The sequence below is a fragment of the Syngnathus acus genome, chromosome 10 (assembly GCF_901709675.1).
Source record: "Syngnathus acus chromosome 10, fSynAcu1.2, whole genome shotgun sequence".
Lineage (NCBI taxonomy): Eukaryota > Metazoa > Chordata > Actinopteri > Syngnathiformes > Syngnathidae > Syngnathus > Syngnathus acus.
The window spans coordinates 21,582,625-21,603,210 of record NC_051095.1 but is presented as its reverse complement, the minus strand read 5'-3'; the positions used below and the strand labels follow the sequence as shown (position 1 = coordinate 21,603,210).

General features: G+C 43.4%; 3 protein-coding genes across 5 annotated transcripts in view; 1 reads left to right on the top strand and 2 right to left on the bottom strand.

Moving 5' to 3' along the window:
• Positions 1-5,103: 5,103 nt before the first annotated feature.
• Positions 5,104-8,502, bottom strand: LOC119129599 (ankyrin repeat and SOCS box protein 12-like). The gene is made up of 4 exons (XM_037262918.1): positions 8,273-8,502; positions 7,760-8,082; positions 6,602-7,130; positions 5,104-6,525 (listed from the first exon to the last, which is right to left on the bottom strand). The coding sequence occupies exons 2-4, from the start codon at positions 8,042-8,044 to the stop codon at positions 6,368-6,370; spliced, it is 972 nt and encodes a 323-aa protein (XP_037118813.1). The 5' UTR covers positions 8,045-8,082; positions 8,273-8,502; the 3' UTR covers positions 5,104-6,367.
• Positions 7,988-20,586, top strand: part of LOC119129597 (moesin-like) — a 29,978-nt gene continuing 17,379 nt past the window's right edge. For 2 of the 3 annotated variants that reach the window (XM_037262916.1, XM_037262915.1), the window contains exon 1: positions 7,990-8,101. The gene's annotated coding sequence lies outside the window, so the exon portion shown is untranslated. Of the gene's footprint in view, positions 8,102-20,586 lie in introns of all 3 variants that reach the window. The other variant, XM_037262917.1, reaches the window with a different exon arrangement.
• Positions 12,412-18,821, bottom strand: zc4h2 (zinc finger, C4H2 domain containing). The gene is made up of 5 exons (XM_037262919.1): positions 18,667-18,821; positions 16,971-17,142; positions 16,560-16,732; positions 14,610-14,772; positions 12,412-13,063 (listed from the first exon to the last, which is right to left on the bottom strand). The coding sequence occupies exons 1-5, from the start codon at positions 18,717-18,719 to the stop codon at positions 12,950-12,952; spliced, it is 675 nt and encodes a 224-aa protein (XP_037118814.1). The 5' UTR covers positions 18,720-18,821; the 3' UTR covers positions 12,412-12,949.

Here is a 20,586-nt window from a genome sequence, read left to right as displayed (position 1 = left end):
TACCCAACCATCCATCCATCTTCCGTACCGCTTGTCCCCACGGTGGTCACGGGCGTGCTGGAGCCTATCCCAGCAGTCATCGGGCAGTAGGCGGGGATCACCCTGAACTGGTTGCCAGACAATCACAGGGCACACAGAGACGAACAACCATTCACACTCGCACTCACACCTAGGGACAATTTGGAATGCTCAATCGGCCTACCAAGCATGTTTTTGGGATGTGGGAGGAAACTGGAGTGCCCGGAGGAAACCCACGCGGGCCCGGGGAGAACATGCAAACTCCACACAGGGAGGGCCGGAGGTGGAATCGAACCCGCACCCTCCTAACTGTGAGGCGGGCGTGCTAACCAGTGCGCCACCGAGCGCATAAAACATATGTTTGTGTAATTTCAGTTAACCAGTGTTTTCATCTGTCATAGGGTGGCCATTTTGCCACTTGCTGTCAGCTGAAAATGACATCACAGTTAATGATAATAATAATAATTAATCACCAGTTTTATGAAGTTGAGCAGTGGATGGTTGCACTGAGTGTCAGTGTCTGTGTGCTTGCCCCTCCCTTCCTGTGTCTACTCTCAATCTATGTACTAATCACAGTCACCTGCCTCTCGTTATCTGTCGTGTATATAAGTCCTGTCTGCGTGTCACACCCCTGTCGGATTGGTCTCGTCTGTCATCGTCGTTCCTGTCTTTATCTTGTCTTTTGTTCAATTAGTCTTGTCCCTAGTCGAGCTTCTTATAGTTTGCCTTTTGAGTTCTCCAATAAACCCTGGTCCAAGCTGCATTTGGTCGCCCTGCTCCATTCCGTTCCATGACACTGAGACCTAGCAACTGGGATATCATTTTCAGTCGACAGCAAGTGGCAAAATGGCCGCCTCCTGACATGGATGAAAACAGTTGAGTTTTGCCTGTTTAATTCATAATCCACAGACAAAACATGAATCAGAAGTGTATTTCGATTAGCTGGGCTGCACAGAACATTGAAAAGAGAATTTTGGGGGTTGACTTCTGCTTTTATTGGTTGCTTATTTATGACGCGGGTCACCGGGGCCCCCCTCTGGAGCCAGGCCCGGAGGCGGGGCTCGAAGGCGAGCGTCTGGTGGCCGGGCCTTCGCCCATGGGGCCCGGCCGGGCACAGCCCGAAAAGGAAACGTGGGTCCCCCTTCCCATGGGCTCACCACCTGTGGAAGGGGCCAAAGGGGTCGGGTGCAGTGTAAGCTGGGCAGCGGCCAAAGGCAGGAACCTTGGCGGTCTGATCCCCGGCTACAGAAGCTGGCTCTTGGGACATGGGATTTCACCTCTCTGGCTGGAAAGGGGCCCGAGCTGGTGTGCGAGGCAGAAAAATTCCAACTAGACATAGTCGGACTTGCCTCCACGCACAGTTTGGGTTCCGGTACAAGCCCTCTCGAGAGGGGCTGGACTCTCTTCCACTCTGGAGTTGCCCACGGTGAGAGGCGTCGAGCAGGTGTGGGCTGGGCGCCTGCACATTGGGGTTCACCCTGGTGAACGAGAGGGTAGCCTCCCTCCGCCTTCGGGTGGGGGGACGGGTCCTGACTGTTGTTTGTGTCTATGCACCAAACGGCAGCTCAGAGTACCCACCCTTCTTGGAGTCCCTGGAGAAAGTGCTGGAGAGCGCTCCTTCTGGGGACTCCATCGTTCTACTGGGTGACTTCAATGCTCACATGGGCAATGACAGTGAGACCTGGAAGGGCGTGATTGGGAGGAACGCCCCCCCCCCCGATCTGAACCCGAGCGGTGTTCTATTATTGGACTTCTGTGCTCGACACGGATTTTCTATAATGAACACAATGTTCAAACATAAGGGTGTCCATGTGTGCACTTGGCACCAGGACACCCTAGGCCGCGGTTCGATGATCGACTTTGTAGTCGTGTCATCGGATTTGCGGCCGCATGTTTTGGACACTCTGGCGAAGAGAGGGGCGGAGCTGTCAACTGATCACCACCTGGTGGTGGGTTGGCTCTGATGGTGGGGGAAGATGCCGGTCCGACCTGGCAGACCCAAACGCTCTGTGAGGGTCTGCTGGGAACATCTGGCAGAATCCCCTGTCAGGAAGAGCTTCAACTCCCACCTCCGGCAGAGCTTTTCCCACGTCCCGGGGGAGGCGGGGGACATTGAGTCCGAGTGGACCATGTTCCGCGCCTCCATTGTTGAGGCGGCCGACCGGAGCTGTGGCCGTAAGGTCGTTGGTGCCTGTCGTGGCGGCAATCCTCGAACCCGCTGGTGGACACCGGCGGTAAGGGATGCCGTCAAGCTGAAGAAGGAGTCCTATCGGGCCATTTTGGCCTGCGGGACTCCGGAGGCAGCTGACAGGTACCGGATGGCCAAGCGGAACGCGGCTTCGGCAGTTGCTGAGGCAAAAACCCGGGCGTGGGAGGAGTTTGGCGAGGCCATGGAGAATGACTTCCGGACGGCTTCGAGGAAATTCTGGTCCACCATCCGGCGTCTCAGGAGGGGGAAGCAGTGCAATGTCAACACTGTTTACAGTGGGGATGGCGTGCTGCTGACCTCGACTCGGGACGTCATGAGTCGGTGGGGAGAATACTTCGAAGACCTCCTCAATTCCACCTTCACGCCTTCCATTGTGGAAGCAGGGCCTGGGGACTCTGAGGCGGACTCTCCAATCTCTGGGGTTGAAGTCACTGAGGTAGTTAAAAAACTCCTCGGTGGCAAGGCCCCGGGGGTGGATGAGATCCGCCCGGAGTTCTTAAGGGCTCTGGATGTTGTGGGGCGGTCATGGCTGACACGCCTCTACATCATTGCGTGGACATCGGGGACAGTGCCTCTGGATTGGCAGACTGGGGTGGTGGTTCCCCTCTTTAAAAAGGGGGACCGGAGGGTGTGTTCCAATTACAGGGGAATTACACTCCTCAGCCTCCCTGGTAAGGTCTATTCAGGGGTGCTGGAGAGGAGGGTCCGTCGGGAGGTCGAACCTCGGATTCAGGAGGAGCAGTGTGGCTTTCGTCCTGGCCGTGGAACAGTGGACCAGCTCTACACCCTCAGCAGGATCCTCGAGGGTGCATGGGAGTTCGCCCAACCAGTCCACATGTGTTTTGTGGACTTGGAGAAGGCATTCGACCGTGTCCCTCGGGAGGTTCTGTGGGGGGTGCTTCGGGAGTACGGGGTACCGAGCCAACTGATAAGGGCGGTTCGGTCCCTGTATCACCGATGCCAGAGTTTGGTCCGCATTTCCGGCAGTAAGTCGGATTCGTTCCCAGTGAGGGTTGGACTCCGCCAAGGCTGCCCTTTGTCACCGATTCTGTTCATAATTTTTATGGACAGAATTTCTAGGCACAGCCAAGGCGTTGAGGGTGTCCGGTTTGGGGACCTCAGCATCGCGTCTCTGCTTTTTGCAGACGACGTGGTGCTGTTGGCTTCTTCAGGCCGTGATCTCCAGCTCTCACTGGAGCGGTTCGCCGCCGAGTGTGAAGCGGTCGGGATGAGGGTCAGCACCTCCAAATCCGAGTCCATGGTCCTCGATCGGAAAAGGGTGGAATGCCCTCTCCGGATCGGGGATGAGATCCTGCCCCAAGTGGAGGAGTTTAAGTATCTTGGGGTCTTGTTCGCGAGTGAGGGGAGGATGGAGCGCGAGATCGACAGGCGGATCGGTGCAGCGTCGGCACTAATGCGGACTCTGTACCGGTCCGTCGTGGTAAAGAGAGAGCTGAGCCAAAAGGCAAAGCTCTCAATTTACCGGTCGAGTTACGCTCCTACCCTCACCTGTGGTCGCGAGCTATGGGTCGTGACCGAAAAAACGAGATCCCGGATACAAGCGGCCGAAATGAGTTTTCTCCGGAGGATGTCCGGGCTCTCCCTTAGACATAGGGTGAGAAGCTCGGTCATCCAGGAGAGACTCGGAGTAGAGTCGCTACTCCTCCACGTCGAGAGGAGCCAGATGAGGTGGCTCGGGCATCTCATCAGGATGCCTCCTGGACGCCTCCCTGGGGAGGTGTTCCGGGCATGTCCCACCGGTAGGAGACCCCGGGGACGACCCAGGACGCGCTGGAGAGACGATGTCTCTCAGCTGGCCTGGGAACGCCATGGGATCCCCCGGGATGAGCTGGATGAAGTGGCTGGGGAGAGGGAAGTCTGCGAGTCCCTCCTGAAGCTGCTGCCCCCGCGACCCGACCCCGGATAAGCGGAAGAAGATGGATGGATGGATGGATGGATGGATGGATGGATGGATGGATGGATGGATGGATGGATGGATGGATGGATGGATGGATGGATGGAAGTTTGCCAATGGCTATAATATTGAAAGACAGGAAAAAATGTTCATAATTTTTCGGTTCATGCTGATGTTCATGATGGTCTTGGTAAAGACCAATGTATATGCTTTCACAAAGGACTGAGGAAATCCAATAGAATTCGCATTTGAGATCATGATTTAGAATTCTTTTGTTTTGCTTTTCTATTTATTTACCTCAACCATAGTTTGGTTATCTTTGTATAGATACTGTATGAGTGTAACAAGATGGGCTCATAAAAGACGGCATCCCCCCTAAAACCCCCACCTCCATTTCAGAAATTATGGCTTCGCCCCCACTTGTAAATAGTAGCTGACTTCATGGTGATGCTGCTGACATGTTAGGCGGATGCCTGCCAAAAATGAGTGCAGATTGTAACTATGCTGCCATCAATAAGTAATGAGACTTATGCAAATACAGCTCAGCTGACTGCTCTTGCTCATCTTTTCAAGCCCACAGATGCAAGACTTGATGTTAAGACTCCCTGGCGTGATGTGGCGTGGGTGTCTGTTTTTGAGAGGTTTGCTCCAGTTGTGACTCTTTATAAGAAGAGATTTAACTGTTTATGAGTTAGAACATACTTGCAAAATGAAAAGATATGGCTACGGGTGACAGAAGACTAAAATAGATCGGCTCAACTGCCTTTGGCAAGTCCCAAGAGTGAGTCAGATCAATGAGTAGCTCACTGCGGCCTCTAGTGCTCATCAATGGAGTTACACTTTAAACCCATCTAACATGGCATTGTGGACACCGGGTTAGGAAACTTTTGGAACAAAGAATTTTTCAGCAGGTCTTGGTGTGATAAATAATTCAGAATTGAGAAGAAAATCACTTCAGTTGTACAACCTTTCAAGTAATTTATTTAGAATCATACATCCACAATTATAGTTATAAAACTTTACAATTCAGTTTTTGCTCCACCAGAAAATGTTATGTATTTTGATACAACTAGAGAAATATGGCTTCACCTATATTTCTGTAGTTGCTTGGAGAAATTAATTTTGGTGCATTCTTTTTTTTTTTTTTAGCATTTTAAGTTATGATTAGGGACAGTTTTCCTCATGTTGAAGCACATTATTGATGTTAATTGGATTTATGTCAACTGCATGATGCTACAATGTTATTATTTGTCCTTAGGATTAAAGACAACCTTGCTTTTGATGAACACTCAGGCCTACTTTCTTACTGTATTTTAATATTAGTCAATATGGTGATGCTTGGAGAGCTGAAAATTATTTATGGGGGGTGGTACTTGGTATAAAAGGTTTTGAGAATGTGTCTGCCTCACAATCCTGAGGTTTGGCATTTGACTGGCTCCTCCAGTTTTTCTTTGTAGAAGTGTCATGTGCTTGTGTGCGTTTTCTCCTCACACATTCCTAAAACAAAGTGGTGGGCGGTACTTTTGGCACCAGGTCCACCAAAAACTGTCCATTTCTCAAAATGAAGAATGCAAAGAACAGTCTTGTGAACTCACTAATTATGGTCTTCCAACCATCTTAAAGGAGAATGTTCTTCATGTTCTTGCGTGTGCCACTTAATTGCAGATCTCATAGGCGTATGTGTGAGAATCAAGTTTTAAAAAGGTTTCTAAATAACTAGAAAGATAACTCAAAATCTAAGCAAAGATGATTACAACTAGAAATAAAAGCAGCAAGAAAATTTCTCACCAAAAACTGAAGTCAAACCAAATGCAAAAAAACATGGCCTCTTTATAACATGGAAATCAGGTTTAAGACAACGGTTGTTTTGGTTTAAGATTCCTCCGGCACGCGTCAACAAAGTAAAACTTCAAATCCATGTGTATCCAACTTCGGGCGAGAAACTCTTCTAAGTTTGTATTTATATTCTATTTTGTTTATTTGTTTTTATTTTCATTTTGTTTAATATTTTTGCACTTTTGGTCCTCCATAATAAACTGCCACAGGATGTAAAGAAAACTGTTAATTGATTTTAAAGAATGCATGCTTTGGAGATTAATTTAATATATTGAAACTTGACAGCCCTTCTCATTTAAAAAAAAAAAAAAGACAGGACATGACAGTATGCGGCTTGATCTATAAAAAGGACTTAAAAATGACATGAAAAAGCTTCTTTTGTCCTGAAGCTAACTGGAACATCCCACGTGTTCAGAGGTGTTGTGCTTTAGGTAGTTTCTCAAGATTGGCGGAATATCCAACCTGTCTATACCAGGCTCTTTGTTCGTAAAATGAAGGTTTCTGCGGATTTCCAGCCGAGTCTGTGACATCAGAGGTTTGGGACAAACTGGTGCAGAAAGACACAAAAACGTTAGCGATGAAATGATGTGACAAAATATTTTTTTTAATTATTTGGCTCTTACCCCTTTCCTTAAGCAGCAAAGCCAAGGCTTCATTCTGCTTTGTTGTCTTGTCAATGATGAGTGTAGGCAGATACACATCTGCTCCAAAGTCTATAAGAAGCTGGATGTACTCCACGCCGCAACCGTAACGCAAACACACCTCCAGCACAGTCTTTGGCTGTTTTATTCGGGCCAGTATCTTCTCATCTGTGCAGTTAAAGTTAGGGTTAGTTCCATGCTGGAGGAGGAGTTTAAAGCAGTCCAGATGTCCATACACAGCTGAGATATAAAGAGGCCCTCGACACGCTGTGGCATTTGATGCCCACTCCGGTATTTTGGGTCGAACGTCCACCTCAGCTCCATAGCGCAGCAGCTCTCGGAGAATGTCCACATCCCCTTCCCGAGCGGCGGTCAGAACCGGTGAGCAGTTGTTGTGCTGGCTGCCGTTTGGGTCGGCTCCGGCCTTCAGCAGAGCTATCACGCAGTCCAGATGTTTGCCGCTAACAGCCGTGAACAGTGGCGTCTGGGCCTTCACATCCAGGCTGTCTATCTGGACGTGAGCACACCAGCGTATACGGCTTGACACAGACTTCTTGACTCGTGTCCTGTAATTCTTATTTGAATCTTTTTAATCCTCTATTTTAAATCTAGAATTGAAAAAGATGTGTGAAGCTCTTGTGAGGCCGATTTCATAAAAAATTAAGATAATCAGTAAATAGTATCTCTCTCTCCCTCTTTCCCAAAAGTCAGCTGGAAAATCTGTCCTTTTTTTCTTCATATAGCTAAGAGTACAGTCTTTCTTCAGCAAGCAGAAGAAGCTTTCACTAATTAAATTAATATCTATTTCATGGACAGCAGAAGGTATCTACACTTATTAAAACCCAATCTGCTTCAATTATTTTTTGCATTGGACTGCATGCAGTAATCTTTCAAAACCTAAGAATACTGAAATGTCCTCCTTTGTCCCCAAATTGATAAAAGTTGTAATCTGGTAGAAAACGTTTTATTTTTTTAAATCCGATTTAAATTTTGAAACACTTCGATAAAAAATAAAAAAAGTCACGAGGAATTTAGAAACCTCTTATTCTGATTTCTCATTTGAATATATTTGTTTACCAGCCAAGGAGTCCCACCATACCCAAACAGCTGCACTTCACAAAGAGTTGCTTCATATCTTACCTCCGCTCCATGCTCCAGTAAGAGCTCCAGGCACTTAAGGTGTCCCAGAGCAGCAGCAGTCCGTAAGGGGGTGACAGGGACCCCCCAGCCGCTTCGAGTGTTAATAGACCTCCTGTAGCGCTCTTGAGAAAGAAGCTCCGAGAGAAGAATGGCATTGTCACTGCTCACGGCGCTGTTCAAGGCTTGGCTCAGCTCGTTGCTTTCGTCCTCGTCATTGGGCTGCAGAAGCGAGAAGATCTTGGAGATGTCCATTAAAGTCATGTCCACAGCTCGACCCACAGCCATATTTACCTCCAGGATGCTACAAGTCAAAGCTCTTCCATCTGCAATGGCTGACAATATGTGACAGTGTTGTTTACACACAGAACCAGCATACCTCAATAAATGAATATGTTGTGTTATGTATCATATACTGTGGAAACTATTTAAAATCACAATTTAACATCATACAACTAAAAGTAGTGCATTGTGAAAATGCTGCATTATTTAAAAAAAAAATTAAAATACACTCACCTTATTCTGCTGAAGTTATTTCCAAGTAGAAGCAACAGCATTACCTTCAAGTAACATTCAGGGAAGGAAAAAAGGTTAAAATCCTTTGTGTGTTTTGGTGTGTGAGTTGTGGAAGGTGTTGGATAGTGTGTTGGGTGCATGCATTTGTATGTATGTGTGTGTTTAAGGGGCTAAAACGTCTTGGTTGGTGGAAGCTAAATTTAGGCCGCAGATGGGCCTGGCTGAACTTCCATTCTTGGAGGGTAGAAGCTCAGGTTTAAAATTAGAAAGGTGATAGACCAGTGACACCCTGTGATTGGTGTGTGTGTGTGTGAGGGGGGGGCATTTTATTACGTGTCAGCTGCCTGACATTTTCCGGAGAGAAGCCATCAGTCAGCTGTTCTTTTGCCAAACCCAAGCATGTCTTGATATAATTTATGTACAGATAGTGCATAGTTCAAATTGCTGGCATTCACTGAATGCACAGGAGACAATTATTTGACAACACGTTAGACATTTTTGTAAATTTTGTATCCCGTTCAGGGGGAAAACATTGACGAAATTACCCTTTGCTCCATCCAGTGTTGATCAGAGCTTGCATAACTGTGTGAATTTGCTGCGTCCCCTTAAAAATAACATAATGCACAGTTATTGATGTCCAAGACCCTGGCAACAATAGTGAGACACCCCTTGGTGAAAACGTCCAACTCAATATACAGAGCTTGCGGAGTTTGTATGTTTCTCACCATGCTTGCGTGGATTTTTTGCTGACACTCGACTCTAGCTGCCACCAACACTCCAAAAACATGCCTGCTAGGGTGATTGTAGACTAACTTTCCCAATTCTTGTGCAAGTAGCGAAAATTCATGTATAATTCAGGTTCACTGAGATGCAATGACAAAGGAAAGTAAACTGGATTTGTATCCTCGTTTTTTCTCCACTAGGTGGCAAAAGTGATACATTTCAGGGTGTGTTCCTGTTGGAAACACAAAATGCTGCTTTCTGCTGTGGGGCTCTTACATTTCAATTTGGTAACGCACATTAGTTCAAAATTCATTTACAGAACGAATTGTGATGCTATCCATTTGTTTTAGTTTCTTAGTTAATGTATATGTCTGGTACTCCTAAGGAGCTGGAGTCCCTCCTTGCTTCTTCCTGTGGTCAAGCATAAAGCTTAGTAATTGTTTGATTTGGTTTTCAATGTAGTTTATTGACTATTTTTTGACATATTTTTTCATGTAAGTATTTACTGTAATTATTCCTGGCTATCGTAGGATAGGGATGGAGCGTTAGAGTTAATGATTGCTGTTCCGGAGAAGAAAATTGGGTTACGTATGTGTTGTAAGAATGGAGCTCCATTGTAAACTGAATAATAAATAACCAACTTGAGTTTATTTGAGATTCTCAAAAGCACATTTGAATAGCACAGAATGGGGGTTTGTGTGGTCGACAGAAATTACTCCACTGGCCTAAACACTATCGGAAGCACTGTGGCACATTTACAACCTAACTTTTAATAAATGAAAATGTAGTCGTTTCTTACAAAGATTCTCTTCATTTTTTAGCATTTCTCTTCTCTTTTCTTTTGTTTTTTTGAGAAGGGGCCACATCAGATTTGAGTCTCGAGCAGCGGTGGGCAATAAATTGGTTTTAGAAAAACTTGTTGAAGCCATGTTGGGCTTGCAAAATACAGTATCTGTAGCGATACACATTGCTACATTTAATGATCAATATTAGTGTTGAATATGATGTATATTTTATTGCATTTGTTATCTAGGTGTGCCCTGCAATTGCCTAGCAACCAGGTCACGGTGTCCACCGCCTCACGCTCGAAGTCAGCTGGCCACCCTTGTGAGGAAAAGCGGTTCAGAAAATGGATGGATGCTTTTGTCACATTATTAGATAAATATTATAAGTCTGAAATTCTCCAGATGATATATCTAGCATAGTTGCATGCCGGTATTTAGCATTTCATATTTAGTATTGATGATTTATGTGATAGTGGATTACCAGCTGGATTAAGTCAGCCATGTTCCTACAGAAACCATTGGCAGGGCTCAGATTTTTTTTCCCTTGGGGGGTAAATGGGTGGTCAAAGATATCGCAGGGGGTCCAGAAAACAACAACAAATGCAAAATAAATCTTTAAAAATTGCTAATGAAGATTTGTTATATGTTCCCAACGGGGACGGGTGGAAATGTGGAAAACAAATCCCAGAAAATGAACAACAGAATATACCCAATAGTCAATTATCTGGCCTGACGGGGTGCAAGCATATTTCAGGGAGGCGAGGCTCTTTAGGTTCGCCAGTGACTTAAACCCCATGTACGAAACGCTCAGTTTGCCACATCACTGGTAGGATTATTTTGTCTTAAATGAAGCCCACCAGCATTAGTGTGAGGCCTTTGAGTAAATTGAGATTTGGCAACATCCTTCTCAAGGTCCTGAAGTTGAAGCATGTCCCGTTTTGGTTCATTTGGGGTCAAAATTCTCAGAGAATGTGAAGAATGGTTTCAAGTAGTGCATTCAACCCAAGAGAAAGCAAATGACTCTCGTTTGGCCTTTTTCTGTAGTTCTGTTTACTCTGGTCCACGTTAATGCTGTGTTTGTATGCTTTCTGTTTCCCACTGTGGTCAGCGTGAGGAGTAACAGGTTTCTTTAGCCTTGAAAACCGTTATCAGAGCGAAGACACAATTGCAGTACCAGACACTGCAAGGCAGACTAAATACACCCATGAGCTATATGGCCTCGGTCCAAACATCTTTGATATGACTGTCTCCTGGAGACACCGATGCGTTTAATCTGATGCCGTTGAACCTTTTGAACAATTCCTTTTTTCAGGAGTGCACATGTAAGGAGAGTTTGTGGAAAACGCCTCGCTACCCTCCAATGCTCCTCTCTGGATTTGGGAGGAACTATTTTGTGGAAATATGCGGGTCACAGCAACCTGTGGTCGCCTTAGCAACTACGAAAGAACGTGGAGTTGCCGTGGCAACAGATGAAATGAGGGGTTACCGTGACAAAAACACTACAGGAACTCGTTTAGCAGGACCTCTCTGTCCTTTTTCAGACAGGCAGGATCAGACATGACAGGCACACAATTTGTACAATGTGAGGGGCAATGTTAAGGTGGAGTCAAATGTCTTCATTTTTAATATGCAGCCATATATTGCATACTACAAATACTGGATGTTTTACAACATAAATGTGTCAACCTGTACAAAAATAAAAGTTGTGGTTGACACCATCATACATCGCATTAAAAAAGTTCACAGAACAAAATAAAAAAATTAAAAAAAATAGAACATTTCCACTGCTTTTTGTGTTTGAGTGGACCCACCAACACACAATTTTGAAGAAATTGAGTGCAGGAGTGGATCAAAGATTAACTTTGCTAAATTTGGCTCAACTTTCCAAATTTGGATCTCTCGTTATCTGTCAAATTAACCCACTGTCTGATGTCTGTTGATGGAAGATTTTGCTCGTTTAATTCATATTCTACAAACAAAACAATTGGAACACTGTGTTTCGATGAGTTGGGCTGCACAGAACATATGACAAAAAATATTAGGGTTGACTTCCCTTTTAAGTTTGTGGCTCAAATCTCAGCTCCAACATTGCCGTGTTCAATGCTGACCCTGTGCTTGTTTGGACTTTCTCTAATATCCCACAGCACCTCCTGCACATGCGTGTTTGGGTAATTGAAGACTCTCATATGTATATGCATATGGAGTCTTACCTCAAAGATGTGTCATGTAAATTTTGTTCAGTTTAAAAAGATAATTATAAGAGCTTGGCTTTGGTGGATGTTCACATTCTACAAGTATGCCACTTAAGCTGTAACCCTTGTTCTTCTGCCATCCCCATTTGACCATCCTGTTTAACATTGCACTTTTGTCGCCTGCTCACTGCTGGTGAAACGAGCGTACGTGGGCTTGTGAAGTCAGTCTGCCTTTGATTTGCACTGCACGCAGTGTGTGTGTGTGCGTGTCTTGAAGCAATGCTACGAGAAAAAGAACTTTGGACAAGTGACACAGCCACACAGATAACAGAAATAATACATTATGTACCTGATTCCAAAAAGTTTTGGTTGGATTCTGATATTTTGAGGATGGCAAGGTTTTACGAATATAAATAACACATATTATACAATAACACCATTTTATACAAAAGAGACATTTATTTTCATATCACTGTATTAAAACTTACAACACAATATAAAGAAAATCGCATTTGTCTGTTTTCCCCCACATGGGTAGATGGTCATTTTCACACTGTAAACATAAAACATTATTTTATTAAGCCTATTGTATTAACACAAATCACAACAGACAACCACAGAAGCATGCATAGAATGATTTAAAAACAAACAGAAATTACAGTACATTATCTAAGGCAATAAACATGACAGATACCGTTTTGTTATATTAATGCAGGAAGTCGAATGAGGGACAATAAACCGAGAGTGGAAGTCATACAGTTGTATATTAACACACGAAAAGCACAAATAGAAGCACGCAATGAAGATATAACCCAATCCTGGCTCAGTGGTAGACTGATATCAACAAGGTATAGTACCAATAATATATTTTGCCAAATTGTTTGGGAGTCTTCCTAAGATGCACCGCTGTCCCTCATTTTGCATATGATCATTGATCAGCATACTGGGCCAGTTTGCAATAAATAGAGTAAAAGGATCTACTCGTCCGGCTTCCTCTTGGGCTTCTTAGGGTTGCGTGAGCGGCTCTTGGCCTTGCACAAGGGACAGATGGGAGCATTGCGGTGAATCTGCTGGTGGCACGACAGGCAAGCCTAGAGTGAGGATAAAGGAGACGCTGTTTCATCTGAAAAGAGACATTTCTCAAAGTGCAAAATAACACCACTACCAACAGTTTCCATAGAAAAGCTTAAGGCCGTGTTTAATGTTCAGTGCGGGTAGGCGCAAGTATGTGATAACAAAAACAATGGCGGACAACTGTGTTTAGAGACTAAACGCCCACCGATTCCCCTACTTGAAAGTCTTTCTTCTGAACAATGAAGATCATTCGAGCCAAAGCTAGAATTATTGTTTTTGCACACTTCTAGTGGCATTTAGAGGCGATTACAAACTTCTTAGGCGAGGACGTAGTCATTTTCTAGCAGGTTTTCGCCAATCACCGCAGACCTCAGTCCCAACAATGAATGGTACACCAAGAAATTAAATGACATTTTTCAGATTAGGCCTGGTCGGACAAGCTGTTGTTACACAGATACTAATTAAGGTCCAGACCAGCATTAGAATCAAACCCTGGTCCTTTTAAAATTGACCAAACACTCAGAGCTGAATACACCCTAAGTCACCTGCTGGGCTAGCATAAATGATTTATTTTCTTAATAATTTTGGTTTTTATTCATTTGGTCCATATGATGATATTAATTTTGTTGTTCATCCAATATTTGAAACTTGGCTACATGGTGGTCGACTGGTGAGCACACTCACAATGCAGAGGGTTCAATTCCACCTACAGCTGTGTGGAGTTTGCATGTTCTCCCCGTGCCTGTGTGGGTTTTCTCCACCCGGTTTCCTCCCACATCCCAAAAACATGCTTGGTAGGCCGATTGAGCACTCCAAATTGTCCCTAGGTGTGAGTGCGAGTGTGAATGGTTGTTTGTCTCTGTGTGCCCTGTGATTGGCTGGCGACCAGTCCAGGGTGTCTCCCGCCGACTGCCCAAAGTCAGCAGCTCCAGCACGTACGAGACCCTTGTGAGGAGAAGTGGTTCAGAGGATGGATGGATGGATGGATGGATGGATGGATGGATGGATGGATGGATGGATGGATGGATGGATGGATAAAAAAGTCCGTGTTGCCGCGAGTGACCTTACCGCCGACCAGTATTAGTTTTGCGAAGTGGCCACGAAATGTGTGACAGCGTGATACTTTTTTGGTTAGTGACCTATGCATAAGTGCCCCTATATATAAAAAAATTAAAATCGTATTGATGATCTCAAAATCACGTTGTCTGGTATAGCGATTTCGATCCAAAACGAAAAATCGTTCAACCTTAATCAGGATAAACTTATAGTGAGAAGAACACTTTTTTTTTCCCCAAACAAAGTGCATTTTTGTTTCCTATAACATGCAGCAATCATTTTGGTGTTTTTTTTTTTTTTTTTGTGGAACTGTAACAGATTTGTGTTTAGTTTCACGAGCTTGGTCACAAAACGAATCAAACCTCTAAGTCAATTAAAAAGAACAACGCAACATTCAGTATTATTACTAAATTTAAGTACAATTAATTAAATACAAACACAGTAATTTAATTCAAATAAAATCCCACCACGAGACTTCCCCTTGAGTACTTTTGGGCTGACAAATACCTTCATGGGTGGTGGTTGCTGTCTGAAAGTGGCCGTCTGGCGGGCATCTTGTTTCCGGGACACCTGAAGCTGCTGTGCCGCTGCCGCAGCGGCAGCGAGGGATTCCGGAATAGCCGGCTCATGCGGCTCCTTTTGCCACTCGGCTTTTTGCTTCTCAAAGTAACTGTTGAAGGCAAAGACAAGACAGACAGAGGGCTGGCTGTGAGTCTTTCAGGATCTCACAAACTCCATCCCATCGCTCAACAACACAAAGAAAAACATTTTATTTTATGTTCTTTCTAATGTACAACTCTGGGACAAAGTACAGTCATAGCAAAAATAGTTGAATTAATGTGAGTGTCTTTGTACATGGGCAGGGAGGGCTGAGGACAAAAAAAAATGCCTCGGTTTTTATGCCTGACTGGCGCATTACTTCCCCAAAAAGGTGATATATTCCATTTCATTATACTATCTGGGTTCTCTCAGAATTGCTTTAGTGATGGAGTACAATTCACTGAAGAAGAAATCTAATGGGTTGGCTTTCCGGTAACCATATCCCATCAACGTACCACGTATTAACAGTGCATTAACACAACGCATCTCAATATTTTATGATCAGTCAGTGAATGATCAATATGGATTTTTTTTCTCAATTTCTATTTCAAACTGATTTTCTTTGAGAGAGAATTCCGACTCATGTCATGCAGATGTGTAAGTTTCTCAGAGAGCATTTGAAAATCATAATGCCCAACAGGCGTATGAGGTGTCATTTTATTTACATAAAAGTTGCTCTGCCACCTACAAAAGGAAAAAAAAGGATTGCATAATTACTTTTCTAACAGTAAGACACTGGTGAGTCTGGCAGCATCATGGCTCTAAGAACAGAATAAGAGTGATAGCCATCAACCTACAAGTTAGAAACTGCCGGTCAACAACCAATCGATGATTCGGCCATCAGCCTCTCAATTAGAATTTGCAGGAAACGTTTGATTGAAATGTTCCCAATTAAGCCAATTGGCAACCAAAATCTTTAGATAAACAAGAGATGCAGATGAACCGCTCCGTCCAGCATCCATACGAACTCCTCCCGACGTTGATTTAGTTGTACTAAGTTCATTTTGTTTTTACTTGTTAATCACTTCACTGGTTCTTTTATCTCAAACAAAATATTTTAGGTTGCATTACCTGACATATTTCGTTGATTTGTTCAACACAACTCCAGAGCAAAAAATGTTCACTAAGAAAATCTTTCACTCCTTGATTGCAAACTACCACACTGATGGAAAGTGAATACAACGATTTTCCTGGGCGAAACCAAGTTAGCAGGCAGGCTAGGAAAATTAGCACATTAGAATCTCTGCATCTCTAGTTATGACTGTGCACATCCAAAGACAGATCCAGAGATGTCTGCAAATCCCCACTTTGGCTGGAGTTTTCAGAAACCATTTGCAATGAAAAAAAAATCTCCATGGATGCGAGGATGAGAAGACAAACCACGGAAAACTATTTTCCGTTTGCAAGGCAAGGCCCAGGAAGACCTGTTACCTGTCGGTATCGCAAAGCCGTCGTTATAGTTGCTGCAGTGCTACTGAAACCTGGAGATGTATTTCATTTTAGAGCGCACAGCCAAAAGTGACAGCATGAAAAACCTCACACTTGATATACAGCAGTACACTCTTGAAAGTCACCAATTTTGGTGCTTCTTTGGAGTAAACAAATCTGAAAATCAGTAAATTTAGCATCAAAGTCATACAAAACCACTGGGCAGCAGAACTGCTCTAAGGGAGTTTTAAGTTTAAGAGGGGGTGTAATTTCTTCCTTTCTTGGTGGAAAATCCTAAGTGGAAACTTGTCATGTTTCTTGTTGACGGTGGACATGGATTTTTATTAGCCGGGGATCGATCCCTGCAAATGACAGGTGTCCACTGTACTTTGCATTGAGTGTGCGTGCATGCATGTATGTTATACTGACTCCAGGGAGAGCTTCTCCTCTTCTTCATTGAGGTGAGGGAGTCTGTGCAGTCCCAAAGTCATCCTTAGTGCATCAACATGCTCCTTCAGAGGTTTGTACTCATCATGCAGGCGACGAGTTGTTTCCAGCAGCTTGTTCAGGTCATTTTCAGACTGCTTGATTGTGCTTTCCATCTTTGAAAAAACAAAAATACACCTAAAAGCTTGAACTTTATCAACCAAAAGCTGTTAATTTGGAAGTCATCGTCCCACTATGCCACAAAACATCCTTGCATCTATCTATCTTTTTTTTTCTTTTTACAAAGTAATTAGTTTCCTTGTATAGCCATATCAAAGTTAATGGAAGAATCCTGTCGACCATGCTATAAAGATGATGATAATAATCATACAGCTCAGTGTGACATACACTCACCACATTGATATCTGCATGGATAAGTCGGAGCTCCTCCACATGTGCCATCTTTTCCTGCAAGAGGAGATCCATCTCTTGCTTGTACTCTTTTAGATGCTTCTCCTCAGACTCCAGAGCCTCAAATTCAATCTTTAGGCGAGACTTGATCTTCTGCATTTGGACTGTTTTGTTCCTGTTGCCACAAAAAGAAGACACTTTGCTCATCTTGTTCACAACAGAAAAAAATAAAATCAATAAATGTTAACCTGTAAACAACACCACGGTAATTTGCAACAAATGGATTGGGGCCCAGAAGTCACCGACAGATTGTTGAGTGTTGTGACTGGTTGGTGACTCTTTGTTTCGCAATGTATCAGTTGTTATAAAGTTGCTGATCCTTTATAATTTGTCCTTTTATTATAAATTCATTGTGTTATACTGTATGCTTTCTCCAATGTCAACCTTTATTCTGTCGTATAGGCCTGATGTCTTATAGTATATAAGCTTGGGTTATTGTGAGAAGTTGTTAGTGTGCTGAGTTTTCTTCCAGGTAGAAAGTCTAGTGCCCAGTCCTGCTTTCTGTTGATACTTGATAGACTTTTACTTTTCAACTTTGGTGTCATGTCTGCTTCTGAGTCCAAATCCGGCTCCACATGTAACAGGGAGCTCCAAAACATCTTTGACGTCCAGAGTAAGGACAATACTGCATATAATTATGTTTATAAATGTAAGAAGTCAGTTGGAGCCACCCAAAAATGCAAGCTAAAAATGCAATCATTTGTCACTTGTGGATTGTGCAATCAGCTGCTCAATTGACTGGAGGACTATTTCAGTTAATGTAAAATGTATATTTGCAAAATAACAGCCAATTCAAATATTTATTTCACCTGGTTAATGTGATTTTTTTTTGCTCCTCAGCATATTGTGTCTGTGTACATCAGTGCTGTAAATATACAACTTCATGGAGACATGATTGCAAGACATCACCTGTGAAGCTATGTCAGCAATGTTTGTTTTTAAAATGTTTATTTAGCATGAACACAAAGCATTCTGGTTTTTCCAGAAACTTTTCTTGGGTTTATCGTTTAGCGACCTGGGTCAAATGTACAGTAGCTCAAAAAAATCCATCATGTTTTGCTTATTGGTGCTTGTGACAAAAACAATCTAAAACGTTTTACCACCACAATCTTAGCATTTACATTTAGAAAAGCAACAAAGTACACTCATTTAAATTGAGACATCTTCATTATTTCCCGAGGAAAGTCACAGCAGACAAATGACAGAGCATCATGTTGTTGCAGACGCCTAGTATAGGTTATGCCTGCAAATGATCTCAAATTTATTATTGTAATTATTTAAAAAATGAGCAAAGAATGGACAGTGAGTTCCAAACTGCAGCTGGCTGAATAGCTAGCGCGACCACAGCATTGCTTCACAAGCCACATCTGGAATGCTGGCGGACGTGTGATTATACTGTTTATATCAGCTACAGACTATGTGTATCTACGCAATTACGCCAAAACGCGTTGAAAATAAACAAAGGCTCGCTTTGCCAGTTAAGCGGAGAAGCTGGCAGCACAGTCGCTGCTAACCAATGCTAGCCTCCGCTAGCTAACTGGGTAACAAAGCAGCCAAAGGGGGGCTCTGTCTGGTGTTGCATTCGCTGACCTTTCGCAAACGTCAGGCTTTTGGTTGTTTACGTGTTTTCCAGCCTTACCGTACTTCCAGGATGTTTTCTAACTTGCACATGATTTCTTGTTCGTCCGTCATGATGAGAAAAATCCCTTAGCCCGTCGCTCAGCAGGTGCCGCCGTGTTGCCGGGTGGTCTCTCTTGTTGATTTATAAGGGGGGGGGGGGGGGGGGGGAGGGGGGGGGGGAGAAAAAAAACAATGGCCGACGTGACCGCGCACATGAGCGCGCTTGCTCAAGGTGATGCCTAGGCGAATTCTGCACCCGGTTGTTCGTATGCCAGAAATAGTTTGTATTACAACGTTATAAGGTGACATTCGAAGAACTGACTAAAAACTAGTAGTAGTACAGTATCTCATTTTACTCCTTTACATAACAAATAAAATATGCTGACTCTCAAATGAAGTAATCCAGTTTTTAAACAATGTTTTGTCAAATATTATTTCAAAACATCTTTTCTATTAATAATACTTTTTCTAGATCGTTATTGGTTATGAGTATCCACTCTTTGATTTCGCTCCGATACCAAAACACCGATACATATAGCGTGATTTATAACCTTTCAATTAATTATTGTGGGTGGTAACGCCAATTTCCACAAGTGCTGATACCTTAAAACAAGGGTGCCAAGTTTGATCCCTCAGAGCCCCCTCATTTTCAAACTTTGAGGGGTTTTTTCATCTAAATATGTTTAGTCTGAAAAGTAATTAAAAGCGTATTTTGTAGCATGCGGTTGCCATGGCAATGCATCGTTTGCAAAGAAAAGTGATGCCGTTTTAGAGGGTCTGAACCTGGACGAAACAACTATTGTCCTATGTGCAAATATCTCAAACATGCAAGTACCCCAATGTGCAAGAACCCCAACGTTGCCAGGTTTTCAAGGGCCCTTTAAGTATTGTTATTTCTTACACCAACGAACCCGCTGCATATTGCTTCCCATCTCTTTCTCTCTGGCCAACATCAGATTTCGAAATCCTTCTGTTATTGGGTTGACAAAGCTTGTAAGTGGCAATTGAGTGCCTGTTACTATTCTCCATCATCAGGTTAACATATTTAAAATTAGTGAATTTTACTGATCACATAACACCGCAGATAAAAAGTGTCAGGTGAGGCAGTGTTCTTTGATAGAAACAATATCCATTAAGTTTACTACAAACACTATTTTAAAAACTATATTCAAAAACACCACCTAATGTAGTTTACATGCAGGACAAATGAGCAATAAAATGACATATTGTAAAATAATGGACAAATATACTTCCGGTCTCAAAATACATTTTTTTGTTACAATAATAGCCTTAAATTTGATTTAAAATTAACGCCACAAACTGCACTTTGTGCAATTTTTATAGCACTTTTCCATCAGACATCGTATCAGAAAGTGCTTTCCACAGTAAAAGCAGGGACAACCAAGAAAGGACACACTCACACACATATATCCAGAGGGCTACCCTGATGATCGTAAAACTCAGGAACACTATTGAGAAGGAAACAGAAAATTGCGCCGCAGAGAATTCAGTCATATGATAACTACAATTTTGCCATTTTGCAGAGGAGTGATTGAAAGTTTTACATCTGCAATAAAATCTAGTAGATTTGTATCTTGGTGATTTATAAGGCAATGATTACTTCTTCTGCATGGTTACTTGTTTATACAGATACTGTGGTTTTCCTCACATTGTATTTTATGCAAAATGTCGTTCAAATCAACTGATAGTCAAAGCAAAACAATCAGGAATACTCCAAGCACAGGCCAAAACAGCATTGGCAACCCAGATGCAGCAAGTGATGGACGGCAGCTTTAGCCCAACTAATTGTTTCCATTCCTCCCCAACATCACCAGCTGCAGCACCCTGTCCACCTACAAACCTTATGCGGGGATCCAAAGACATGTGGTCCCTTTCTGATAAATTTCCATCCTGCAGTCATCTTGCATCCTTTTGATCA

Excerpts from the sequence above, each read along its gene's own strand:
- LOC119129599 (XM_037262918.1), bottom strand. The coding sequence starts at position 8,044 with ATGGCTGTGGGTCGAGCTGTGGACATGACTTTAATGGACATCTCCAAG. Across the intron at positions 7,131-7,759 it reads TACTGGAGCATGGAGCGGAG|ATAGACAGCCTGGATGTGAA; the intron begins GTAAGATATGAA and ends GCTCACGTCCAG. Across the intron at positions 6,526-6,601 it reads TTTGCTGCTTAAGGAAAGGG|TTTGTCCCAAACCTCTGATG; the intron begins GTAAGAGCCAAA and ends TTTCTGCACCAG.
- zc4h2 (XM_037262919.1), bottom strand. The coding sequence starts at position 18,719 with ATGACGGACGAACAAGAAATCATGTGCAAGTTAGAAAACATCCTGGAA. Across the intron at positions 17,143-18,666 it reads GAAAACATCCTGGAAGTACG|GAACAAAACAGTCCAAATGC; the intron begins GTAAGGCTGGAA and ends TTGTGGCAACAG. Across the intron at positions 14,773-16,559 it reads GAGGAGAAGCTCTCCCTGGA|TTACTTTGAGAAGCAAAAAG; the intron begins GTCAGTATAACA and ends TGCCTTCAACAG.